General features: G+C 42.9%; 1 protein-coding gene across 1 annotated transcript; it reads right to left on the bottom strand.

Annotated features, from left to right (window-relative positions):
* Positions 1-305: 305 nt before the first annotated feature.
* Positions 306-17371, bottom strand: LOC125441900 (ficolin-2-like). Its single transcript, XM_048512888.1, has 9 exons — positions 17267-17371; positions 14626-14739; positions 9857-9910; positions 7519-7554; positions 6571-6606; positions 6083-6210; positions 3636-3765; positions 2484-2618; positions 306-1067 (listed from the first exon to the last, which is right to left on the bottom strand). The coding sequence occupies exons 1-9, from the start codon at positions 17352-17354 to the stop codon at positions 817-819; spliced, it is 972 nt and encodes a 323-aa protein (XP_048368845.1). The 5' UTR covers positions 17355-17371; the 3' UTR covers positions 306-816.
* Between the last annotated feature and the right edge of the window lie 6994 nt (positions 17372-24365).

Here is a 24365-nt window from a genome sequence, read left to right on the forward strand (position 1 = left end):
TTTAACTGTTTAACTGTGCAAACAGTTAATCGTTACCTGTGTAAACCATGAACAATTCAAACTTACACGTTTAATGTTTAATGTTTGCATCCCCTTCTGCTGGCTGATCGCAAAAGCGGAAATGAAACCAAGGAAAGGCTGCGTGTGCATCGCAGTGCATCAAATTCTGCGTCACACTCCAGGACAGGAAATAAGTCAGGGTTTCAACCCTCATCCCTCCCCTCATCCCTTCCCACTTGCAACCAGGTCCTGCCGGAATGCAGATTAACGGGGAGAATGAGCACCAGAAACGGAATCTTCCACGCAAGCAATGGGGAGGTCGTCCCTCAAACCTGGTTAGTTTGTGTTCTGAAACCTGGCTAAGACAGTAGTGGGGATTCGACCTGTGAGGGCACTGAGTATATGCACCTAGCCCTCTGTGTGTGAACAGTCCATTGGCTAGAGCATCTTAAGTAACAGGAACTCTACCATCTAAGAAAAGATTATATAACATCTAAACTGAAATGTAACTGAGAACTGAAACTGAACAATCTTATTAAATCTGCACTTGAAAAACCAAATACTGACTTTCTGTGTCAAGCTCTATTTTTCCTCCTGTCTTATTTGCCTCCTCCAATCCATCTCTCCAAGTTATTTATCTTCCTTCCCCATTACCTCTCTGTTAAAAAACCTTTTATTCTCTTTAAGCTTAAAATCACATTCCCCTAATCCTGAAACCAACCAAGGGAACTGGCATCTTCCCAAATGCAATTGAAGAAAAAGTCAAGGATCTTCGCACTTCTTCCAGCCTTCAAAGCTGTCTCTTCCTAATCTTGACTATACCCGTGGCCTGAATTTCATTTCTGAGCGTTTGTAGGAATATTTGTATCCTTTGCCAGAATGCCAGTTCACACCATCAGCATTAGAGGAGTGATCTCCAAGCCAGTACATCCCATTGAGGTTGCTGTAGTGGCAGCTGTTGTACCACCAGGCTCCTTTGTAACCCACAGCACAATTCTTGTTGCCAGGATCCTGCTGTCTGTCCTTGGTGGAGAAAGGCATGCTGTTGTGGTAAGTAAGTGAATCGCCTGCAAATGACAGATTAAATTCCAGTTTACAGTAGAGTGCAGGCTGGTTCATGCATACATAACGTCCATTATATGATCAGCACAGAATCTAAGGATGTTTTGTACAAATCACTCACAAAGACCTTTTGCATCACCTTTAGGTTAAGGTTTTCCTATGGAATTAGTACCTACATTTAGATTCTAGTCATCTAGAGTTTATTCACAAGTGCTTGAAGATCAGCTGGTTTCTCTTAATTTGATGACTGGGTAGTAGACATCTGAACTGATTCCACAAAAAAGGAATTCTATTGCTTAGAATGAGAAAAGGGTAGTTAATAGATTTTTTTAAAGTGTGGCATTCTTTATGGACAGTCCATTCCTTACTACAAATTTAATTCAGAAGTTGTAAACAAATCTAGCATGTATGTGGGTAAACATCAGGTTCATGTACACCTTCCTTCTTTCCCTATGCCAAGACTGAAGATAGAAGTCTAATTAATCCCAGTAAGCAGTGATGTTCCAACAAGGGCACTTGCCACATAACTGAGACTAGTTACTATTTCCACATAATGAGGATTCTCCATCTTGCTTTCAGAGCTGCTGTAAATGAAAAGGAATTTGCATTGATAACGGAGTTTTCACATCAGATTTTACATGAACTTTCTTACTATCAGCCCCTTGAGGCCACTTTCCAAAGGATTTTTTAAAAATTGGCAATTGCTATAGCATTCTGGTGTTGGCATTACAGCGATGTGGTATGGCATAGCTAGGAAAACGGCACCTGCAAAAGGCTCACAGGAGGAAAATGGCGCTGATGTGTGGAAATGAAAATGTGCAAATTCCTGTTCAGATGACATGACAATGCACTTGGACCATGTTCTTTCTTAAAAGATTGGAGTAAAGCAGGTTTAGTAAAGAACATGCCAAGAACAGGGGGGGAAATAAGCAAATTAAAGCATAACATTTTGTGAATACTCTTTGTACTCAGAATTTTTAACCACCATTGAATCTTGGTTAAGAATCCCAGTTATTATGAAGGAAAGTAGCCCTAAATAATCCAGGCAATCACATGCAAAGTCCACAACTCACTGGAGTTACCTGAAGGCTTTTCTCTTCTACTAACACAGAATATGAGGGGAAGGTGGGAGAGAAGGAGGTATGGAACACACAAGCCTGAATTTGACCAGGCTTGTACCCATCACATAAAAACAGGGTTTTGGTGCATCTGTGACATCTAAATGCACCGAAAGCCAACATGAAATTGCCTTTTCATTTTTCATTTTCACTCTCCTATGGCCATCCACCTAAGTTTTAAAGACAGTTTGACACATTTGGTAGAAACTAGTTGCAGTTGATAACTGCAACATTCTTCTACTTCTAGGGTTACAGTTTTCTCTTCTGACCGCAGAAGAGTTGAAAAGGTCAGCAGCCACATACCTGCAGTGCCCCCAAGGAAGGCTCCAAGGGCCAGCATGTACTGATCTGCCTCCCCGGAAATGCTGAAGGACTGATATTTGGCCACAGTGTGTGTGTTGTCAAAATCAGTGAGATCAATGCGCAGCTCATTTTCTCCTATCCAAAACAGAAAGATATTGGGTTGCTCAATTCAGAGGCAGCAATGACAACTTCATCAGTTCCAGAAACAGATGAAAGAACTAAGCCAGTTGCAATCTATCAAGAATCAGTTATACAAGGTTTGTTGAAATATGCACAAGATTGCTCATAATTCTGCTTGAGCAATGCACACTGTGCTTTCCATCAGTGCCTGTGCAAGTTCCATAGACTGCACCCACAATCCTTTGAAAACAGAGGTGTCCAACAGGAAACTGCAAAAGCAATCTCTCATTTTCCTTTACAAAAACTTAAATTACACAGAACATTTTAACATGACCTCTATTAAAATCTGATTAGGCTGACACAGGTTATTTTTCAGGATATAAAGCATTTCAGGATATAAAGCAGCACCAAATAGCTGTTAGTTTAAACTTTAAAGAGACTAGAACCAACCTAATGGCTGATGCCACCAGCCATTCTTCAGGGTCCCTTCCCCCCAACTATCAGCTGTTCACTGACAAAGGATAGTTTGCCAACAAAGGACAGATGCTAACTAACAGCTGATAGTTGGTTGAACCGAGGCCATGTCTGCCTGCTATTGGAAATAATAGTGCCATTATTTCCCATGGGCTGTAAGGAGGCCGGTCTACTCATAGAAATACTAGTCCTGTTTCCTATAAATACACATACCTTCTTTGCATCTCACATCCATTGAAATGTAGGCTTGGCCTCTGTGTACCCAATTAGCAGCTGTTGGGTAGCCTCAACTGTTAGGGAGCCTAAGGGACAGAAAATGTCAACACATTTTTCTCTCTCCCTGTTCCTGCTTCTATTCACTGGGTTATTTAGGATTTTTTTTAAAAAAAATTATAATCAAATATCCAGAAATCCTCCTCTTGTTTGTGGCTGGCCCATTTTCACTACCCTACTGGTAGGCATGGTGCCATCATGATTGCCACAACGGAGTGATGATTGTGATGAAAGAAAAAACTCCAGTCATGATAAGGGTAAAATGAAAGTGGGTATGCAGTTTACCTAGTGAGGTCAAGAGGTGAATGTTGTCATTCCCCAGCCAGAATTCAGTGAGCTGGCTTCCAAAACCTCTCTTATAAGAGTTCCAGTCCCGGTAAAAATCTACAGAGCCATCAGCCCGCCTCTGGAACACCTGCATGAAAGAAAGATCACTTTTTTCTTTGGTCTTCTCTTAACCATGACTTGAAATATAATGAGGGGTGAGTGGAAGAGAACTGATATCAGAGGAGGCAATGAATATCAACAGATGCTCCCTTTGCCATCGTTATTCCATGTCATGCCTCTGTGGTTTCTGCCACTCTCTCAGGAATGTGGAGAGAGAAGAGAAGGCTAAAGTTCCCTTTTCTGTCCAGACCACAGTTGCTGAGAAAAGAATGGTATTGTAATACATCCCGGAAACCACACAGCACCCAAGGTATTGTAATAGTTCAAAGAAAAATAATTGTGCAATCCTAAACACAGTTACACCCTTCTCAGCCCATTCAATTCAATGGATTGAGAAGGACATAACTCTGTTTGGGGTTGCAATGCATCCCTAAAATTAAAAAAATCATATAACAATATATAGTGTACTCTTCCACTGGTAAGAATCTTCAGGTAGACAATTAAATGCAGCTATTCCCTTGGGAGACTGAATAATTTGGAATAAGACAGACAAGGTCAAAAGTGAGAGGACTGGCTGTGTGATCAATTTATAAAGATTCAGGAGAAGTATAGACAAGTGCTGACAGGGATTATATCAAGTTCCTCAACAATCTATTATAAAGATTGTTTTGTGGCAAGGAGAGTGAGCCATTTTTTTGCTTGGGCAAAGTCAAATCTATGTAGGTGTTGTGATTTATAGGGTAAACAGATGTTTCTCACACATAATACTACATATGCAACAAGGTAAAATAGAATCCAGGAAAGAATAATGTCAATAGAAATCTCACAATCATAGAAAAGTGGCTGGTTAATTTGAAGTCACACAAAATGTTCCCTCTAAATCCTCCCTGTAGAGTAATAATGAAGGCATCACTGAATATTGATAAGTGCAGGGGGAAACTGAATTGGCCTTCAGAATACATCAAAAATAGATTGGAATTATAAATGTAAAGTAGCTGAGGAAAACTAAATTTGTGATATAGTTCTGTAAGGATTTTTAAAATTAAGGAATAGTAAACATTGATGCTGGTAATCAGATGAAGTTGGCTTTATACCTATTCAGTAAAAAAAAGCAGTCATTTTTTAAGAAATAAAGGAGTTAATGTGAGGATCAGAATTAGCTCTCTAAAATGATAATAGAGGTAGTATTTTGAAAATATTAATAGCAGGTGAAATGTTACTGGAAGACAAAAAATAGACTCGATACTGAGAGACCAGCCTCTGAAGACAAGGCCTCTGAAGACAAGATAGATAAAATCCATCTTTATAAAGTAGATTTTTAAATGCAAGCCAGATAAATCTTTTCTGGATTTCAGCATAGGGTACATAGCCATATGATAATGACAAATACCTATATAGCTCAATTCAGAGGATTCACATACATTATCTCAACAATCTCTCCAGCCACTGTTTTCAGTTGGCCAATAGTTTTATTCTTTTGTAGATGGCTCTGAGAAATGGGCAAGGAATGTGACTTCCTTAAGGCAACTAGGGAACTCAAGTCTATGCAAGATCCAAACCAGAAGCTCCTTTAGGCTACTATTTAGTAATAAACAAAGATCCAAGAATGGCTATTCCAACATTTTATCCAGTTTTACTTTGGTTCTTCCAACCCACCCACCCCAATTTTGCATTCGGGGGTGCTGCAACCCTCTGCATTTTGCACACATTAATGAAAAAATTGAAATGCATGGAGTTACTACACAAGCAGTAGAAAAGTCTGACTCAAAGCAAATAGGTTTCCAGAAGTTCTTTCATAAGTGGTGTGATGCAGGGTCAGCCCCAGATGGTAATCTGGATGTAGCATTACATACCAATTGAAGTGTCAAAACCTCACACTGATTACAATGCAATAATCCAATTTGAATGTGATTGGAGCATGGGTAAATGGAGCCCAATGTACCGCTGTTTGTGTGACAAAACTATGAAGAAGAATTAATGGGGGGAGGGAGAAAAGGGGGGGAGTATCATTTGAAAATGTATGAAGAAGGAAAATACTACAAACTGTAAAATTCAAATGATACAATAAATTTTTTTTAAAAAATGGAGCCCAATGTTCTTGCTTTGGAAAGGGTATAGCAAAGATATTGAGATGTTACAGAGGACATCTCTGCCTCCATCTGTAATGTAGGATCAAAAAGTATCCCCAACTTGCAAACCTGCAAATGAGATCTCATTCAGAATAGCCTGCTTGTTTTTTTAAAAAAAGCTTGAGCAGTCTTTGACTCAGTCCTGCTTTGAATGTAATGTGTGTAAGACTTTTAGCCACTCCTTGGAAGAACAGAAGCCTCACCAACTGAACTTACAATCCAGCCACCTCCCTCGGTGTCCATGTCACACAGCACGGCCAGTGGCACGCAGTCCTGAGGGTAAATGGTGTACCAGCCACTCAGGATCACTCCCTTGGCCAAGAGCTCTTTACAGTTCTTTGCCCCTGAATGGGATAGAAAAATAATATTTGTGTAGGGCAATTGTTCCATAAGTCACAGATCTTTGTTTTATGACACAACCAGTAGAGTGTAAAAAAATCCCAGTTTGGAAAGATGAACTGCATCCTTGGAAGAAACAAAGGTCACGGGAAATTGCACTCTCTAATCTGTTATCAGCTGAATCAATATTGGGCAAGGGGGACACACTGGGGGAAACACACCATTTGTGTTGAAAGTCAACAAGGTCTGGCCAACTGAGGCAAGAGAACATTGGTCATGGATCAAGCCACTTCTGCCTGGAGCACTCATCACTGTACTTGGTGTGACTTTTTAACTGTGAAAAGAGGTTCTGCGGAAACACTTACCCTGCTTACAGTGGAGGTCATTCAACTCTTTCTCTCCTGAGTAAAAGACACAGCAAGAGAAGACAAGCAAATCAGGCTAGAAATAAACAAAAAACCTCCTATGTCCTACAAAACCTCCTCCTATGCCATCCTACAACTCTCTGGCATTTTGTCCACGAGAGTCATAAAAGCATCTAGCACACTTCCCATTCATTTCAATAGGGCATACGCAAGAGAATTTCCCAATGTATGTGCCCATTGATTTTATTTTTCAGATTCATGTTCCTCTTTTTCCTTTTAGGTCCACTGCACACCCATCAAACCAGCTAGCTACTTAGGGAAATCCAACAGGATAAAATAAACCTCTGATTCACGCCTCTTCCCTGAAAAGGCCAAAAGTGGAAGGGGTACGCAGCCCCTAACAAGTCACAGCATATAGTTGATGGACTCAGAGGACCACATGCTCCCCAAGTCTGCTTTAGCCTCTGAGTAGCTAACATATTTGTACTTCAAAACATTTCACATTTGGATAGGGAGTACAGTGGGATTTTTGTTTGATGCACCCACGGGGCTTTGGAGTTGAGATTCTCAAACTACAGATCCGTGTGCTGTATCAAAATGTTCCTCAGTTTCAAAAGCAATTTGCCTTGCAGGAAATTCTGTGGAAGGATCTGTCATTTCAGAAACAAAAATTTAATGTCCTCGTCAGCACTCAGAACTAGAGGTCCATTGAGAATATAAACACAGCATTTTAAAAGATACAATCAGATCCCCTTGAGGGCTAAATGTTTAACAAAACAGACGGTCTTACTGCCATTTCTCCACATTCATTAAAGCCTTTTTGCTGATTTTTCTCCACCTGCTCATTCTGTTCAAAAGTTTATTTGCTGAGTCACTCCACAAGTTCTCTAAATCTAAGATCCTAGTCACTGTGGATGCAAAAGATGATCAGATGTGTTTGCCACTTACCTAATGTTGCAAGGGTCCCTGGCTCTCCTTTATCCCCTGAGGATGAAAGTGCAAACATATTGTTACTTGGTCTCCTGCCCTTCAAATGGCTAAAAGTCCCATGGGTTGAGTTCCTTTGAAGGAGAAAGGACTAGACCAGGGGTAGGGAACCTGCGGCTCTCCAGATGTTCAGGAACTACAATTCCCATCAGCCTCTGTCAGCATGGCCAATTGGCCATGCTGGTAGGGGCTGATGGGAATTGTAGTTCCTGAACATCTGGAGAGCCGCAGGTTCCCTACCCCTGGACTAGACTCTTCTTTATTTATAAAATCCCAGTTTCAGGATTCCAGGGCAGCAAATGATAAAAACATTTTAAAAAGTTAAAAACACACATAGATATATGAAAAAGAACTAAAACAAACATAACCACATGAACATGAAGGAAAGTCAGTAAGAATCAGTGAGGGAGTACCAGACAGAATGCAACAATCTTATGGTGTATTTGTAATACTGGATTTATTTATAGCCGTGCAAGAAGAGAACAGATAGCGGTCAAGAGACATCTATACTTAGATTAACTCCAGTGGCTTTCCAGATGTTCAGAACTACTCTCCATCAGCCCCTGCCAGAATGGCCAAGTGGCCATGCTAACAGGGGCTGATGGGAATTGTAGTTCCTGAACATCTGGAGAGCCGCAGGTTGCAGACCCTTGATGTAGATGATTTCTCCACCATATCTTGCACCCCACAGGACCTCAGGTGGCTCACAGAACAGTCCATTGGCTTTTCTCTCTTTTTCCACTCATAACCTTCTCTATCTCTCATACACACACTCATATGCCCCTTCCCTACAAGCAGTATGGGCTACCTCCATGGGTCTTTCTCAAAAAAGCCCAAGGACTCTCGTTCAACCATTAGCACCCACCAGTGAAACAACAATCAACAGTTCTGAATCAGATTAACAAAGAATGGGTCCGCTGGCACCCTCACAGCTGGGTTTCGCTGCAGAAGCGTCCTTTCTACTAAACATATTTTAGCCCCATACTACAATAAAATCAGCATCACAAGAGGCATTGCCATGCAATCCAAAAACTATACAATTTTTCTCCTTAACTTTGGGGCCAGCAGGACCTGCATCATCTTCCTCCATTCGTCCGACCCCAAGTGGACCTTGGTGAGTTCCCAGGGCCTGTGCACCGGAGCCACCAGCCTTTGAGGAACCGGCCACGATGGTGCCCTTCCCCTTTCATGGCCCTTTACATCTGGGCCATTTGTCATTCAATGGGACCTGCCATTCCTCCCTCTTGGGAAGAGGATTTTGAATATGGAGCTGCTGGACGCTCTTTATTTTTATGCTAGTATTTTTATATTGTATTTATGGGATCTAGCTTTTACTGTTTTATCGCTGCTTTTAAAGATTTAGCCATTTTATGTTATATTATGTACACTGCCAGGAGCCCCTCGGGGATAGGGCGGTATAAAAATCTAATAAATAATAATAATAATAATAATCATCATCATCATCATCATCATCATCTTTCTCTCTTGTTTAACAGGAAGGAAAAGAGGAAGGGGTTAGAAATATTTCTTCGGTGACCCAGAATCAGAGACTGAGTAGAGATCTGATCTATGATGATGGGGGAAATGAGGTACTGACAGTGCAATCCAAGAGGGAGGGGGGAACCCCTCAGGAGGCAGCATAAGGAGCATCTACACTGGTGCAGAGATACTTATGCTGGTATTGAGGAGCCATGCAGCAGTGCGACACCTGAGAGCCAATGCAGTGCTTCTCTGTTGCAGGAGTCCACAGTGAAGTCGAAGAGGCATTCCCACAAGTGGAGCCAGCTGAGGAATGCCCCCAATTTGCTGGTGAAAAGGCAGGTGAAAAGGTGAAAAGGCAGGTGCAGCCCATGGTTCCACATAGAGTGAATTCACAGAGGTCAGGAGAGTGCCACAACACCCCGCCCCCCAGACTGCACTACCTGTGACCTGTGTGCATGTTGGTATATCCTTGCTGACAATGTAGCCCAAAATCACTGTTTCAGATGAACTCATACCTTATATCTCAGGATAAAGCAGGACTATACTCATCAGCCTCCCCGCCGCCATGGCCACCGGCCATGCTGGCAGGGACTGATGGGAATTGTAGTCCATAACATCTGGAGTGCCAAAGGTTCGCTACCACTGAGCTATGGTATACCCAAAATATTCTGGGATTAATTAACAGAAATTAATATCACACATCCCCCTTTCCAGGCCAAACATGGCACTTAAGGGTGGTACAAATAGAGGTAGCCCTTGCCTCCCATCCTGTTTCCTCATTATCTTTATCAGCAAAATTCAACCTTCTGTATATTACCTTTTACCCCCGCTGGCCCAATTTTTCCTGGGATTCCCTGAAGGCCTTTTTCTCCTACAAGAAAAAAACAAGCAAACATGGGCAGGCAATTAAGCTACAATTTGAACAAGTTACAGTATTTAAGGTAAAATTTAGCTGCAGGATATCAACAACCTCTAGTCCAAACCTGCAGGCTCAGCTACCTTACTTGCTTTCTTCTAAGCTGGGTATTAGGACTTGGAAAGGAAGTGGGAAACATTTTTTAAAAGATACTCTTCAGCTGACACTCAATAGAGAAAACTCCTTTCTCCTGTGCTTCTATTGTTCATTTGTGCTGCATGTTTGCAGTGAGACATATGAAAACTATAAAGTAAATAGGTAATAGTCATCTACAAACATCGAGGGATGTAATTGTACCTCTCTATTCTGCATTGGTTAGACCTCACCTGGAATATTGTGTACAGTTCTGGGCACCGCAATTCATGAAGGATATTGACAAGCTGGAACAGGTCTAGAGGAGGGTAACCAAAATGGTAAAAGGTCTGGAATCCATGCCCTATGAGGAGAGACTTGGGGAGCTGGGTGTGTTTAGTTTGGTAAAGAAAAAGTTAAGAGATGACATGATAGCCATGTTTACATATCTGAAGGGATGTTATGTTGGTGAGGGAGCGAGCTTGTTTTCTGCTGCCCCAGAGACTAGAACCAGGAGTAATGGATTCAATGTGAAGGAAAAGAGATTCCACCTAAACATCAGGAAAAACCTCCTGACAATAAAGGCTATTGGACAGTAGAATGCACTGCCTCTGAGTGTGGTGGAGTCTCCTTCTTTGAAGGTTTTTAAACAGAGGCTGGATGGCCATCTGTCAGGATGTGCTTTGATGGCATGTTCTTGCATTGCAGGGGGTTGGACTTGATGGCCCTTGGGGTCACTTCCAACTTTATGATTCTATGAAAGAAAAAAATAGAAGCCAGTCCTGGCCTGTTTTGACCCCCTCCTTTGTAGGCCTAATGAAGGTTCAGTATCTTGGGCCCATAGAGCTCTGTGTAATAGCTGGAACACAGCCCAGTGCAATCATATCACTCTTATGTTGCACTGGAAGTGATATAATGGTGATGGAACATTTTTTATCAACCCCCCCCTTTTCCCCCTGTTGTCCACCTAAGCAGCGGCAGGAAGGACTAGGGTATAAGTGAGAGGTGCCCCACTGAAGTGCCCTGGCAAACCTCTTTCTGTGTAATCTGGAAATCAGATGTAATCAGGGATGTCAACTTCATAAGAACTTAAGAAACCAAGACCCATCAAATCTAGTAGTCTGTTCATACAGTGGCCAACCAACAAGGAGCAGCAGTGGTTAAGAGAAGGTGTACTCTAATCTGCAGGAACTGAGTTTGATTCCCCACACAGCCTGAGCTGTGGAGGCTTATCTGGGGAATTCAGATTAGCTTGTACACTCCAACACATGCCAGTTGGTGACCTTCCAGTTAGGTCCAGGGTTCGTGAATCAGTAGCTTCTCCAGAGGCTCATGGATCATACTCCTCCATCAGCCCTTGCCACCATGGCCAATTGGCCATAGTGGCAGGGGCTAATGGGAATTGTAGTCCATGAACATCTGGAGAGCCTCAGGTTGAAGACCCCTGGGCTAGTCCCAGTTCTTCTGAGCTCTCTCAGCCCTACCTACCTCACAGGGTGTTTGTTGTGAGGGGGGGAAGGGAAAGGAGTTTGTAAGCCCCTTTGAGTCTCCTACAGGAGAGAAAGGGGGGATATAAATCCAATTATTTCTTCTTCTTCTTCTTCTTCTTCTTCTTCTTCTTCTTCTTCTTCTTCTTCTTCTTCTTCTTCTTCTTGAAAGCCCACAAAAAGATGGCAGCAGCAGTATTATCTTGCCAGCATTCCACAGCACATAATAAAATAGGTATGCTCCTCTAATACTGGGGAGAATAGGTATGCATCATGACTAGCATCCATTTGTTGGGGATATAAAACCCCAAAATAACCAACTGCCCCTTTCCACTCATTAAACATCTAGGGGTAGGGCATTCTTCTTCAGCTGGGTGTGGCAGGACTGGGAAACTGGCAAGGACTGGGGAGAAAAGGGTTTGAGAAGAGGGAGATGAGGAAAATGGAAGGAGAGAAGAGGGGGAGGAACAGAAAAGCGCTAAGGAAGAAAAGAAGGAATGAGGAATAAGGGAACCAAAAGCCAAGCTGAGCTCTGACACAAGAACTATGCCACCCTCTAGTGGTCCTAATGGATAAGCCAATAAATTGTGTATATACACTGCAATGAACTGATCATTCAAGATGAGTCTGCAATTGGTCCTGATGATTCTTTGCGGAAGTGAGGTTTGGGGTGGGTTTGCTCATTGCCTCCTGGTGGGCAACAAGGAACCACAGAACCTAGGAGAGATGGAAGTCCTAAATCAGCTACAGAGAATGGATGCTCTAGGACCTCCATTTCTCCTCTGGTATACCACAAATGTTAAGAGAATTGTTTGATAGTTTAAAGGCAATAAGGCTGGAGATGGGTTGGAAATTTAGAGAGGGATTGAACTGCTGTTTGGTGGGTCCTCCTACAGGACTCCAGATTGGATTTATATCCTTAACACAGATATGAGGCACAAGATTTAAATTTATAATCTGAATATTGGGGGGAAGAAATGCCTTCACAGGAAAAGAGGGAGTTGGAGATGACCTTTGATCTACAGGTAATGTCAAAGGATATGACAACACACCCTTGCTGAACTTCCTCTTCAGATTCTACCCCCCCCCCCCCCACCCCACCCCCACCCCCCAGGAATTGCCTTCAAATCTCCAAGCATTTCTCAAGCCAGAGGTAGCAATCCAAGCTGTAACTTTGGGAGGACTCCAGGCCCTGCTTTGAGGTTGGTAATCCTGATGGAAATGTAACATGGCTACCAGAGGCGTTCCTCCCATTGGGCAAAGTGGGTAGCTGTTCGGGGAAGCAGGCCCTGTGGGGCAGCATAGAGTTTGTTGCTGTGGGATTTTTTGTATTTTCTCAGTGTTTTTCCATTTTTGGCCCTTGGGCAGAGGGGCGCAGTTTCTGGCTAGCAACACCAGTACTCTCTCAGGGATGTTTTTTGGGAGACTCTCCTGATGTTAGCTACCTAGAAGCTTGTGAGGAGGCTTGTTCAGGGAGTCCCAAAGCTGCTATATGGACTCCCCAAAGGGAATGCTCCCATCCCCATTGTTTCCAATGGGAGCACAGAGGATGGGGCTGCACACTTGAGGGTCGATAACCTAGACCCCTCTGAATCCAAACTTCACCTGAAACCTGGGGAGGCATCTTCAGGAGACCTTTTTTACTAGTACCACCCAGTTTTAGAAGTTTGGTTCAGAGGGTTCCAAAGCTATGGACTCCTGAAGGGGATGCCCCATCATCCACGGCTTTCCAATAGAGGGCCTAGCTAACAGAAGATGGGGGGGCTACACCTTTGAGGGTCCATAACTTTGGGACCCCTGAACCAAACTTCACCAAACCCAAGTGGTAATATCGTCTAGGTAAGTCTCCTAAAGATACCTGAAAGTTTTAGTGGTGCCTTTAGCAGTTTCAAGCAATTGCACCCCCTGCCAGCAGAGGCACCTCCCAATTTCCCAGGATTTTCTCCTCCTTTAAATCACCGCCTTTGACACATGGATTTAAAGGAGAGAATCTGAGGTCCCTAGTTTAAACATTGAAAGTGATGTTGTTTCAGGAGGTGGGGAGAATCAACCTTCCAAAATAGCATCACCTAAGTGTTGTTTAAACTGGGGAACCCCAGCAGATTCTTTCCCTTTGTTGGTGGCTTGGGAGACCTGGAGCTCCCCCTAGACTTCAAAACACCATTGGAAAAATGATGCTTTCTGTTTTGGAGGTGGATTCCAGCAGCATCACTTGTTTAAACTAGGAGCCCAGATTCCTCCCTTGAAACATTGAAAGTGATGCCGTTTCCAATTGTGGGGGGTACCCTGGATACAACACCATTAACAAGGCCATAGCAGTAATAAACATTTTGAAGCATTTTGAAAATGTTTTCAAAAAAATTATTTCTGCTATGTGGGCATGGCTTATTGCCTGCAATGCTCAGATTTGTGAGTTGGGGCATGTTCCTATAATGTGATGGTGACTTTGAAACAACCTGGGTGTAAAAAAAAAAATCATTGCTTGTTCACAGTGGAGAGGAATTGTGGCTGCTCATGGGGCATGAAACCCAGTTTGCCTCAGATAAAGCACTGCAGCTACAAGGGGTCACATTGGGCATTGGGCACCTGGGGGGCATCAAACTCAGGTTTTGCCCAGGGCTCCAGTTTGCCCAGTTACGCCACTGATTGCTACCATTGTTATATTAGGGTTACAAAACTCCAGATGGCACCTGGAAATCTTCCACCATTACAGTTGATCTCTGGACAACTAAGATCAGTTGCCCTGGAGAAAATGTTGCTTTGGAGGGTCAGTTCTATGGAATTGTACGCCATCAAGGTCCCTGCCTTCCACAAGCTCCGCCCTCCACAGGCTTCAACCATACATATTTCCCAACCCAGAGCTGGCAATCCTATGTTACCTATAAATGTTTCTGGATCAGGCTTGTTCATTGGTCATGGCAGCTGGAAGGCTCCACTGTGGCTGGCTGGCCCCTGCTGGCTGTCTTCTTCATCCCTGCCTGGCCACATCTGGGTGAACTACTTCCCTGCCCTGCATTCCATACAAACTGGGTACTTACAACAGTTTTTGGGTCTGTCTCAACACCAGAATCCAGTTTTTGCAACAAGACAGACATCTACGTTATTACACACCTCTTGCTCCATCAGCGCCTGGGTCTCCTTTGGGCCCTGTTGCACCAGGAACCCCTGGACATCCTCGGAGAATGGCGAGTTTCTCGTTACCATTCAGGCCCACGATACTCACATCTGCAGAGAAATGGTGGTATTTGCCATGAAGACCTACCGGCTGTCATGCAGCATATCCAGCTAAGCATGAACTTCAAAGGGGTACATCCTCACATTATTTATTATCTATTTATTATTCACATCATTTATAGTCTGCTTTTTCTCACTTAGACTCAAAGCAGATCATAAAGAGTGAGTCAATGTAATCAACGGAGTAGGGATGATACAATAGGATTAAGGTTGTAGGACCAACCTAAAAATCTAAATCTAAAAATAGAATTGAAACAAAGCATAAGTCTTAACATGACATATTAACTGTGCAGACTATGGGAAGGGGGGCATAAAAGGGCTATGGAGGTGGTGTGACCCTGCTGCCAACATCATTGCCAGTCCAAGTGGCGTAAGAGGCACTTACACCACCACGGGGACAACTCATATTGCCTGGGTGCCTTTGAGGCCACTGGACCAGCAGCTCTCCTGTGTTGCAAGAACCTGTACCAGCACAACAGGGGTGTTCCCAAAGATGGACCAAATTTAGTCAGCTTCCTGAGGGCTTCCAGCCTGAGAATGCCCCCCCCACCACCACCAATGCCTCCAGCAACTTATATCAGCAAAATGCATGCATAGCCTATTGGGTTAGAATGGTGAGTTTGGAGCCTTTGATCAGTTTTTGTTTGTTTTCCTTCTTTGGTCGAATCCCTACTTGAAAATTGCACACAGATCAAAACCTGTTCATTGTGAAACCGTGTCCTCTTCATTGGAGTTTCTCCCTCCCCACCGCAGCGAGCACACAGCAGACACACCCGGTTACAGAACTCTTAGCAATCCCCACTACCAGGTGATCTCGCTTCACCGGTCTCCCCTGATTGGCTGGCGTGCCTTGATGGGGCGGGACCTTTTTCCCCTGCAGAAACGTACCTTGTAGGGGCGTCATCAAAAAAAACAACGTGTAAAAGTTTCACACTTATTTTTACGAACAGTTAATCGTTTACCTGTGTAAACCGTTAACTATTCAAGTTACACGTTTGACTGTGTCCCCTTCTGCTGGCTGATCGCAAAAGCAAAAACAAAACCAAGGACAAGGAAAGAGCTGATTGGTTGCCCGAATTCCGCATCATGCTCCGCGGCGGGAAACGAGTCAGGGTTTCAACCCTTGTCCCTTCCCTCGGATCACCTCTGAACCGTGTTAATGGGGTCTATGCCACTTGCAACCAGGTTCTGCTGGGACGGGGGAGAACGGGGAGAACGAGCGCCAGAAACGGAATCTGCCGCAGAAGCAATGGGGAGGTCGTCCCTGAAACCTGGTTAGTTTGTGTTCAGAAACCTGGGTAAGAAGGTAGTGGGGATTTGACCTTTGTCTTCTTTCCCATTCCCATGGAGGTGGTGCAGCTATGCCATCCCCATCTGCCAAAAACTAACCCCCACCCAACTCATAGATTGGGATTGCTGTGATGCAAGCTAAATACAGAAGCATACACCACAGTCCCCCAATCATTTCTCAGAGTAACTTTGGTTACAGTGCAACTCTATTGTCCGCGTAGGAAAACTTCCTTGAATAATTCAGTTTTGCAACAGTTTGTGGAAAACCAGAAGAGCGGGAGCCTTCCTGACTTCCTCAGGGGCCATTCTGAAGGTAGGAGCCACAACGGAGAAGGCACATGTGTGCAGTTGTTGATTTAACCCATTTTTAGGTTGACTCCTACAGAAGGTCTTGCTCAGACAAGCAAAACTGTCATGGCAGTGCATAGGGGAGAGGCAGTCTTGCTAATATGAGAGTCCAAGGCCATAAAGGGCTTTGTATGTGATAGCCAGTACCTTAAATTGAACCCAGTAACTGGCAGGCAGTTTGTGGCACTAGATGAAGCAGGCATTAGAACCAGTCTAGTTCCTGATAATAGCTGAGTCACAGCATCCTGCACCAACTGGAATTGATTTTGAGGAAAGACCAATGTACAGGGCATTATAGTAGTCTAGTCTGGATGTCACAATGGTGTGGATCCTGGTGGCCGGATCAGCTGAATCAAGGGAAGGGATCTTTACAGATTAGGCTAAATGGAGAGAAAACCTTTTTTCTTTTTTCTTTTGGCATCTGCATTAACTTGCTTCTTCACCCATCCTCTGCCTACAGGGGGGAGGAAGCTACCTAAGGGAACCTTCTGGAACTTTCTAAGGGAGCCATCCTAAGCCTTTCCAGCCAACCATAGGATAGGCATAAAATTCATGTCCTTTGGCATAACTGTGTATCTGTGGTAGCAGCACAGTTAAGACTGCTCAAAGGGTAGTCATGGGTGCCACAATCCTTTTGAAGGTACAGAATTAACACTAGACCCAAAGACCTGAATTTATTTTCAAACACTTCTTCAAACTATAGTTAAATACTGACTTCTAAAAATAGTAACATTCAAGAGTTTTGGGCTGGAAGACGACCGAAATCTAGTCTGAGGCTAAAATGAAGCCATATTCCTTTTCAGCTCCCATTACATAGCAGATCACATCCCTCAGTTACAATGGGCTATCCTGGTTCCAGGTTATCCTGTTTAAGACTCACCTGGACAGGTGTCCGTTGCGTTTCCAGGACCTACTACTGTCATCAGGCAGAGTAGCAAAATTAAAATTTGCTCTGCGTTCCTCCTCATTGCTGCAATCTGGATAACTTTTCTATCTTCTCTGCCCTGAGTATTTAAGAACTGACAGATGTTTTTAAAAAGATAAGTATTGCAACACTTCAGAATTCTGCCTCACTGCCCCTCTCTGGGAATTCCCCATTGGCTAAACAACAAGTATGTAACTCTTCCTCCTACCGGTTTCATTCTAAGAAACAAAATACAGCCATGGGAGACTTGAATGTGACTGATTTTCCCCAGAGTTTGAAGAAAAGCAAGTAGAGAAAAGGTGGGAGACAAGAAGGTCAGGATTTCCCTAGAACTAAACAAATGCACAGCAGTGCTCCTGACTGCAGCCTTCCATGGCTGTTTTTCATTTAAAAATAAACTGGAATGCATACAGTTGCAACATTCTTCAGATTCTTCTCTGTCCATCTCACTATATTTTAGGGTTTTCTCTACTGATTGTAGAAGCAGCCCAAGAAGTCACCAGTTACACACCTGCATTGATCCCTAGGAAGCCTCCAAATGCCAGTTTGTAGTTATCTTCTTCCCCAGAAGTTCCAAATAACTGGTATTTGGCAAAGGTGTGTTGCTTGGGGGGTCAAAAATGCGGCAGCCAAGGAGTCCTGATAGAGACCCCATTCTCAAACAATCTTAGGACATATCAAGGTCAATTCACAGTGCAGGTTAATATACCTGGCTTAATGTTGCTTTTAAAAATGTGAATGCATATTCTTTTTAATTCAGGCTTTTAAAAAAGAAATAAAATAATGCACCCACCTATGATTTTAGAAAAACTGAGCGCAAAGTTAATAGCAGACTGAAAGATTCTGTTTGTTTTCAAATTCTCTTCCAAAAATCTGGTTTAAGTGTTGATGTTTAAAAATGCCGAATTTGCAGAGGCTCATCTGACCCCTGGCAGCCCTGGGCACTCACCTGGACAGGTGTTAGGTACAGTTCAGAAGCTGCTGTCATCAGACAGAGCAAAGAAATCTGGACTTTCTGGACATCCATCCACACTGCAACTGGCATCAGTCTATCACCCTAGACATTTAAGAACTGGGAGGCTTTTAAAAAGAATAATTGGTGCTAAAATAATAGGAATTACAGGACACCCAAACTCTGCCTCACCCTGAAAGACAAACACAATTGTGCTCATTCCTCCCCCTGCCCCCGCTCCACCCCTCCATGAACCAAATGTTATGGGAAGTTATTTAAAATAAAAAGCAGTCTCTGGAGGTTAAAACCAGGAACCCTATAACTGTTCCTCAGGGGTGGGGGAAAGCAGCTAATATTCTGGGGAGACAGAGTGCAGAAGAGAAAATATTTTGTCCCCACCAAGGCTGGTCTAAGGGTTTTTTGCAACCAAAGCAAAGTATGGTATGACTTTCACACACACACACCCCACTCCACCCCTCTCATTCAATAGGAAGGAAAAGAAACCTAAAATGAACTACTTTTATTTACTTGTTCTTTGAAACTAAAATTGATATTTTAATGATTTTTCCCCCAAAAAAGTTCCCAACTACGGTTGCCAACTCAGGGTAGGAAAATTCCTGAAGATCTGGTGATGAATATGGGGTTTAGGGTTTGGGGAGGGGAGGGGAGGGGAGGGACTTCAGTATATGCTTCAGTATATACATGCTTTCTTAATTTGTCTGTTCTGGTCAGAAAATAAAATCAGGCACAAGAGGGTTTTTTAACAGATAAAAAGATGAACTAGAGTAAATTTACTTAAAAATAATAACAAGGTTTGGTGATGTAATTAAAACAAAACTGGTACGTTTATAAACCAACACTATTTACAATTAAAGTGTTGTGGATAGTTTGACATTTAAAGTGCTAGTTCAGCTGTTCAGGCTTTTGAAAGAGGTTACGAATGTCTTGTTAATTCGGGTGTCTTATTTTCTTATAGTACTTGAAATATCAGTCAGGTTAGATATTATTTCACAGATCTCTTTTCTCTTTTTCTCTCTTTTGAGAGCTCTCTTTGTACCCTCAGATAAAAAAGTATCCCAGGAGTATACTACACACTAATGGCAATCTGTCCTCAGATCTGTGCCTTCACAAAGAGTAGGATTTCTCTTTCTGATTCCTTTCAGAATAAATCCTCTCTCCCTCTGGGAACACTACTGACCAATAAGCCTCCTGGTTTATTTTACTTCAGTGTTTGTCCCCAAAGATATATCAATTTCTGGTGTGTTTTCAGCGTTACACTGCTATACTGGGAGCTCAGAGAAGACCACCCTTGTCTGTCTGACTTGTCCCTTCACAAAGAGAAAACGGCCACTCAGAGAGCAGAGCGGTTCACTCCACAACTGCCTCAAGCTTTCTCTGCCTCAGACTGACTTTCAGTCCTCACAGCACTGACTGAAATTCGGACTCTCTGAAGCTGCTGAAGAAAGAAATCCCCTTCATTCTGATTTAGCACCTCTTGAAGACTGGCACCCTGGGTAGCTGCCTTGTTGATTGGGTTACCAACTCTGGAAAATCCTGTTTGTTCTGGTTACCACTCCAGAAAATACCTGGAATATGTCAGAACTGGCAACCCTACTTGTTGGCAAACCCACCCTCCAGGCCTGCTCTGATTGCAGTGTTCAATGTGTACGTCTATAAATACTGGAAGGAAGAATCACAAAATGGACGAGCTGTTTGTCTTGCGGTTGGGTCCCTGTGTCTGCCCAGGACATGTGGGCAGACACACGGAACTGGCAACAGGACAAACAGTGCCTTGCCAAACATTTTTTTTAGTTGGAAATGATGAGGGGTGGAATTGAGAAAAGGGTAAAGCCCCTCATGATTCCCTACCATGCTCAAGAGTTGATCCCTTCCCACACACACTTTTTAAAATGAGTTCTGGCTCAGACATGATGTGCCAGTCAGCAGCCAGGGAGCACCTTTTTCTGAATGAAAATGGGAGGCCCGTTTTACTCTACAAGATCGAAGCGTGAAAGAGAAAGAAACAGCCTGTCTTAAAAGAAGACCCTCCCTTGCATTTCTTTAAGAGCTCTAAAAATGCCTCCTTGGCCAGGTTTTCAAAAGAATGTTTATGGGTTGCACAAAGTAGCCAGATTTAAGAATCTCCTAAATGCATCACTAATGCATCGTTTATTGTTCCAACTATGGCAAATTAAGATATGGTGGTCTTAATTCCAGACTGGCCAGTCACCAGAAAAGTTGCAGCAATGGAAACTGAAGGAGGATACAGGGAAAGGGGAAACCTGGTTTCTGGCAGCACTTGGTCCAAACTGAGAAAGAAGAAATAAAGCACTTTCCCAAGGTAACTGCATTGGAATGCGTCCTGTCACGGGCAAAGATGGTTCCAGACATTTATCACCAAACCATTGCCTGGATAACAGCTCAGCAGGCCCAGTTCCCCCTGCCATGTTTCCACTAGAATGGATGTGTTTGTGTCAGATAATTTTTACAGTAAATCTCTTTACTGGAAAAGGGCAGGCAAGCAAGAATGAGAGAAGCCCTTTAAAGCCTGACAGGCTATGTAGCAGAAGGAGTGATAAATATTGGACAAGAGAAATGAAGGGGAAATCATTCAAAGGGTGATTTCTCCACCTTCTCTGGCTCATTTGCTGGGCACTGTCAGTAATTAATCTGATTAATCCAGCTGCATTCTGAATGCAACATGATTCTGGCTACAGGGGCTCTCTAACTGACTTGGGCTCCAGGGATCTTGTTCTCCCCACCTCCCCTGACACATTTTACACCCAGAAGGTCTGGGCTCTGTCTAGTCAAAGGATCTGAAGTGCTGGGAAAGGTCTTTCTCTGCCTGCGATACTTGAGCGCCACTTATTTATTTATTTGTTTGTTTGTTTATTGTTTAGTTTTATATACTGCCCTATCCACAGTCAGAGTAGACCAGATGGAGCTTGGTGAACCAGGCTCAGGAACTGAAGCTTCATATGGGATAATATGGAAAAGGGGAGAAGCAGATATACTTCCTCCAACTTATTTGCACCTCCTGACAATTCCTTGTATTTTTGTGCTGATCTATTCATTTTTTTAAAGATAGACCTCATTTTTTTGTATGGCATTTCAGTTGAAGTGAAATCAACTGGATTGGATTGCTGGGCCTCAAATGTTTTGGTACCATGACTAGGGTAAAGGACCCATCTATTCTGATCTTTATGTTCTGACACTAACAGATCTCATCTTACTGGCATTTCTCTGTTCTATGGTCAGTTGTCCAGAGGCCTAGGTGACCATCAAATTAAAGCTTGAAACACTGCTGTTACTGTATGCATCATATATCAACCGGTTCCAGGAAGTTGCCTGACAAGTGAATTCAGTCTCACAATTTAAACAAGATTACATTAAAAATGCCTACAAATGCCTATACTTTGATAAATATTTGAGCAGAATCAGTGGCAGTACATGGTTGTGACCTGCCCTAAGCCCCGTGGGAACAGGGCGGGATATAAATTCAAAATAAATAAAATAAATATATAAGTTTTGGAGAAAAAGATTCCATCAAGTACTATTTGTGAATAAGAGATTCCATCACAGTTCTAGATGGCCAATCTACTGGTACCATAAAGTATAGAAGTGGGAGGATTTAAATGTGAGAACATAGGTTTTAATTTATTTTTCTTGTTGGCAAATAAAAGACTTATCACATACATCAACCAGTATCCTACCAATTAGCAATGTTTGAAGCTTTCCACCAACATAAAGAGACTTCCTCCAACTTGCCAGCCTTTAGTAGGTAGAAGAACCACATAAATTGGAGGAAGGCTCCTTACTTAGGCTAAAAGAAAATTTTGATATGAGGTGGAAGGATACTGGCCAGTGGTTTTCACTGAAGTGGCAAAAAACTAAACACTGGGGATGAATATCTTTGCAGAAGCATTTCTCTGGGCCCAAACGTTCATCTTTACAGTTATATTCTACTAGTTCCTTGCAAGTTCTTGTTTTGTCTGATAGCATCAATGGTGCTTGGTTTTTGTCCAGATCAAGTGCCTGTGGACTGGAATACCCACTGCAATATCCCGCTCATTAACCAGATGGTTGCTTGATAGATGTTTTGATTACTGCATTGGATCAGGGCATCCTGTGTCGATAATAGGTTTTCCCTCTATACATGATCTTAGCCGAGAGGGTTAGAACTGTTACAGAACCAAAGATGTTAATACAGCCTGAGCCCACTAGGTAGCAGCAGTTAGTCAGATAATGGCCAAAGTGGAGACAGAAAAGTACATTTTAGGCAAATAAACTTCGAAGATGTCAACTGATACTCAGAAAGGATATAGCAATTTTGAGATCTGCTCATTCTAAAGAGGTTGAACAATTCTACAATTTCCAAAGTAGATGAGGTTTCTGAAGTCAGAAAGGCACAGCTGAATATCTTTTTCATAGTTATAACCTTTCTTTGAAGGTGATTATATTGGTAAGGAAGACTTGGTGCTGGAAATGGACAGCCCAAGATCAGAAACTCCTGTTTCTCTAAGAATGGGGGTAAATTCCTTCAATGTTTTTCTCTGGAGCAGTCTTTCAGTAAAGCTCTCTCCAAAGACTGGCTGTATGGTTTAACAGGCCTGCCCAAACGAGTCTAAGAATCAAAACTTGGATAGCCAAAAGCTGAACAATTAAATCTCTGTGTGGGGTGCTGCATGGGGAACAGTTTATGGGAGGATTAGGGAGAACGGTGCAAAACAAGGCAGTAGCATCAGAAATAATTGTGTGTAAAAAAGCTCTTGTGATCTTGACCCGCAGCCTGATCTGAGAAGCCCTGAAAATGCAGGTTGGCCTGTTGCTTCCATTCTTGCTATAACCCAAGAAAATAAAAAATAGCACATTTCTATCCTGCCTCAGCTTGAGAGCTGACTTGTCCTGACATTCCCTTTGCTTTGGGTTGCAGTTTTGCCGCAGGTTTAAAAACCATGTCAGTTGTCTTATTTTCTTATTCACTTGGCTATAGTTTCAAGCCTAGAGGCAATTTCTGCTCCGTCTTCCCTTAATCTTTGACTTCTGCCATGCTTTCCAGACCGTTGGGAACAGAACATTATATCACTGGAGGCCAGGTAGCCATTAAAATTGGTGATCTCCAGACTGAAGCTTGAACGATCAGGACATTTAGATATTTTGGTTTTACAGAAAATTCTTGAGCAAGTTTGGCTTGCCCAGAAATGCTTGGGGATCCCAATTTCAGCACTCCTGTGCTAGGAGATATATATATGTAACACACACACACACACACTTACCGTTCAGGACTTACACTGTTGTCATAAGAGGAAAGATTCATTTTTCTTGCTTTATTTTCATTAGGAACTGTTTAATGCAACTTCTTCAAGGACTGAAGAACCAGTGCGGTGTTAAAAGAAAGTGTTGCACTAAGACCTAGAAAATTTGGGGTCAAACACCTACCAAGACCAGAAGCTTGGGCCTGCCATTCTCTTACAGCCTTACCTACTCCACAAGGATATTTAGAGGATAAAATGGAAACAGGGAAGGATTAGAGGGTTACCGTTTCTTCTTGAACAATACAGTTTCAACACAATGTTGGACGTTGTCATCACAGAAATTGTATTAAATCAATTTTTAAAAGTATCTTACAAAGCCTACAAATCAATTTGCCGTAGTGGCCTTTATGCTTCTGATTACAGTGATACTTTTAGCCGTTTGGGGGTTGGTGACCCCTAGCAAGGAAAGATTATTAAAAAGAAAGAAAGGATTTCGGAGCTGACAGGTGGTCAGGTTTGTTCTTTCCAGAAATTGTGCCACTCAAAAGGGAAGGATAATCCTCTAATCCTTGATTTGTGACAGAAAACAGGCTAGCAAATCATGGATTAGAAAACTCTGAGAATGCTCAGAAACCCTGCTGGTCTGGGCATTATATTGTATGTGTGGAGGAGGGGGTTTGGGGGGAATGTTGGTTCAGTTTTTCTGTCAGGACCTAGTCTCTTAGGCCTCAAAGACAACTAAGTGTGCACCATACCCATGCCAAAGAGGAATTTGTTGAAAGGCAGTCCATGTTGCAAAGGAGGCCCTCCTTGCAGGTGCTTTGGAACTGCAGCCAGCCAACAAGCA

Source organism: Sphaerodactylus townsendi, linkage group LG12 (genome assembly GCF_021028975.2).
Source record: "Sphaerodactylus townsendi isolate TG3544 linkage group LG12, MPM_Stown_v2.3, whole genome shotgun sequence".
Lineage (NCBI taxonomy): Eukaryota > Metazoa > Chordata > Lepidosauria > Squamata > Sphaerodactylidae > Sphaerodactylus > Sphaerodactylus townsendi.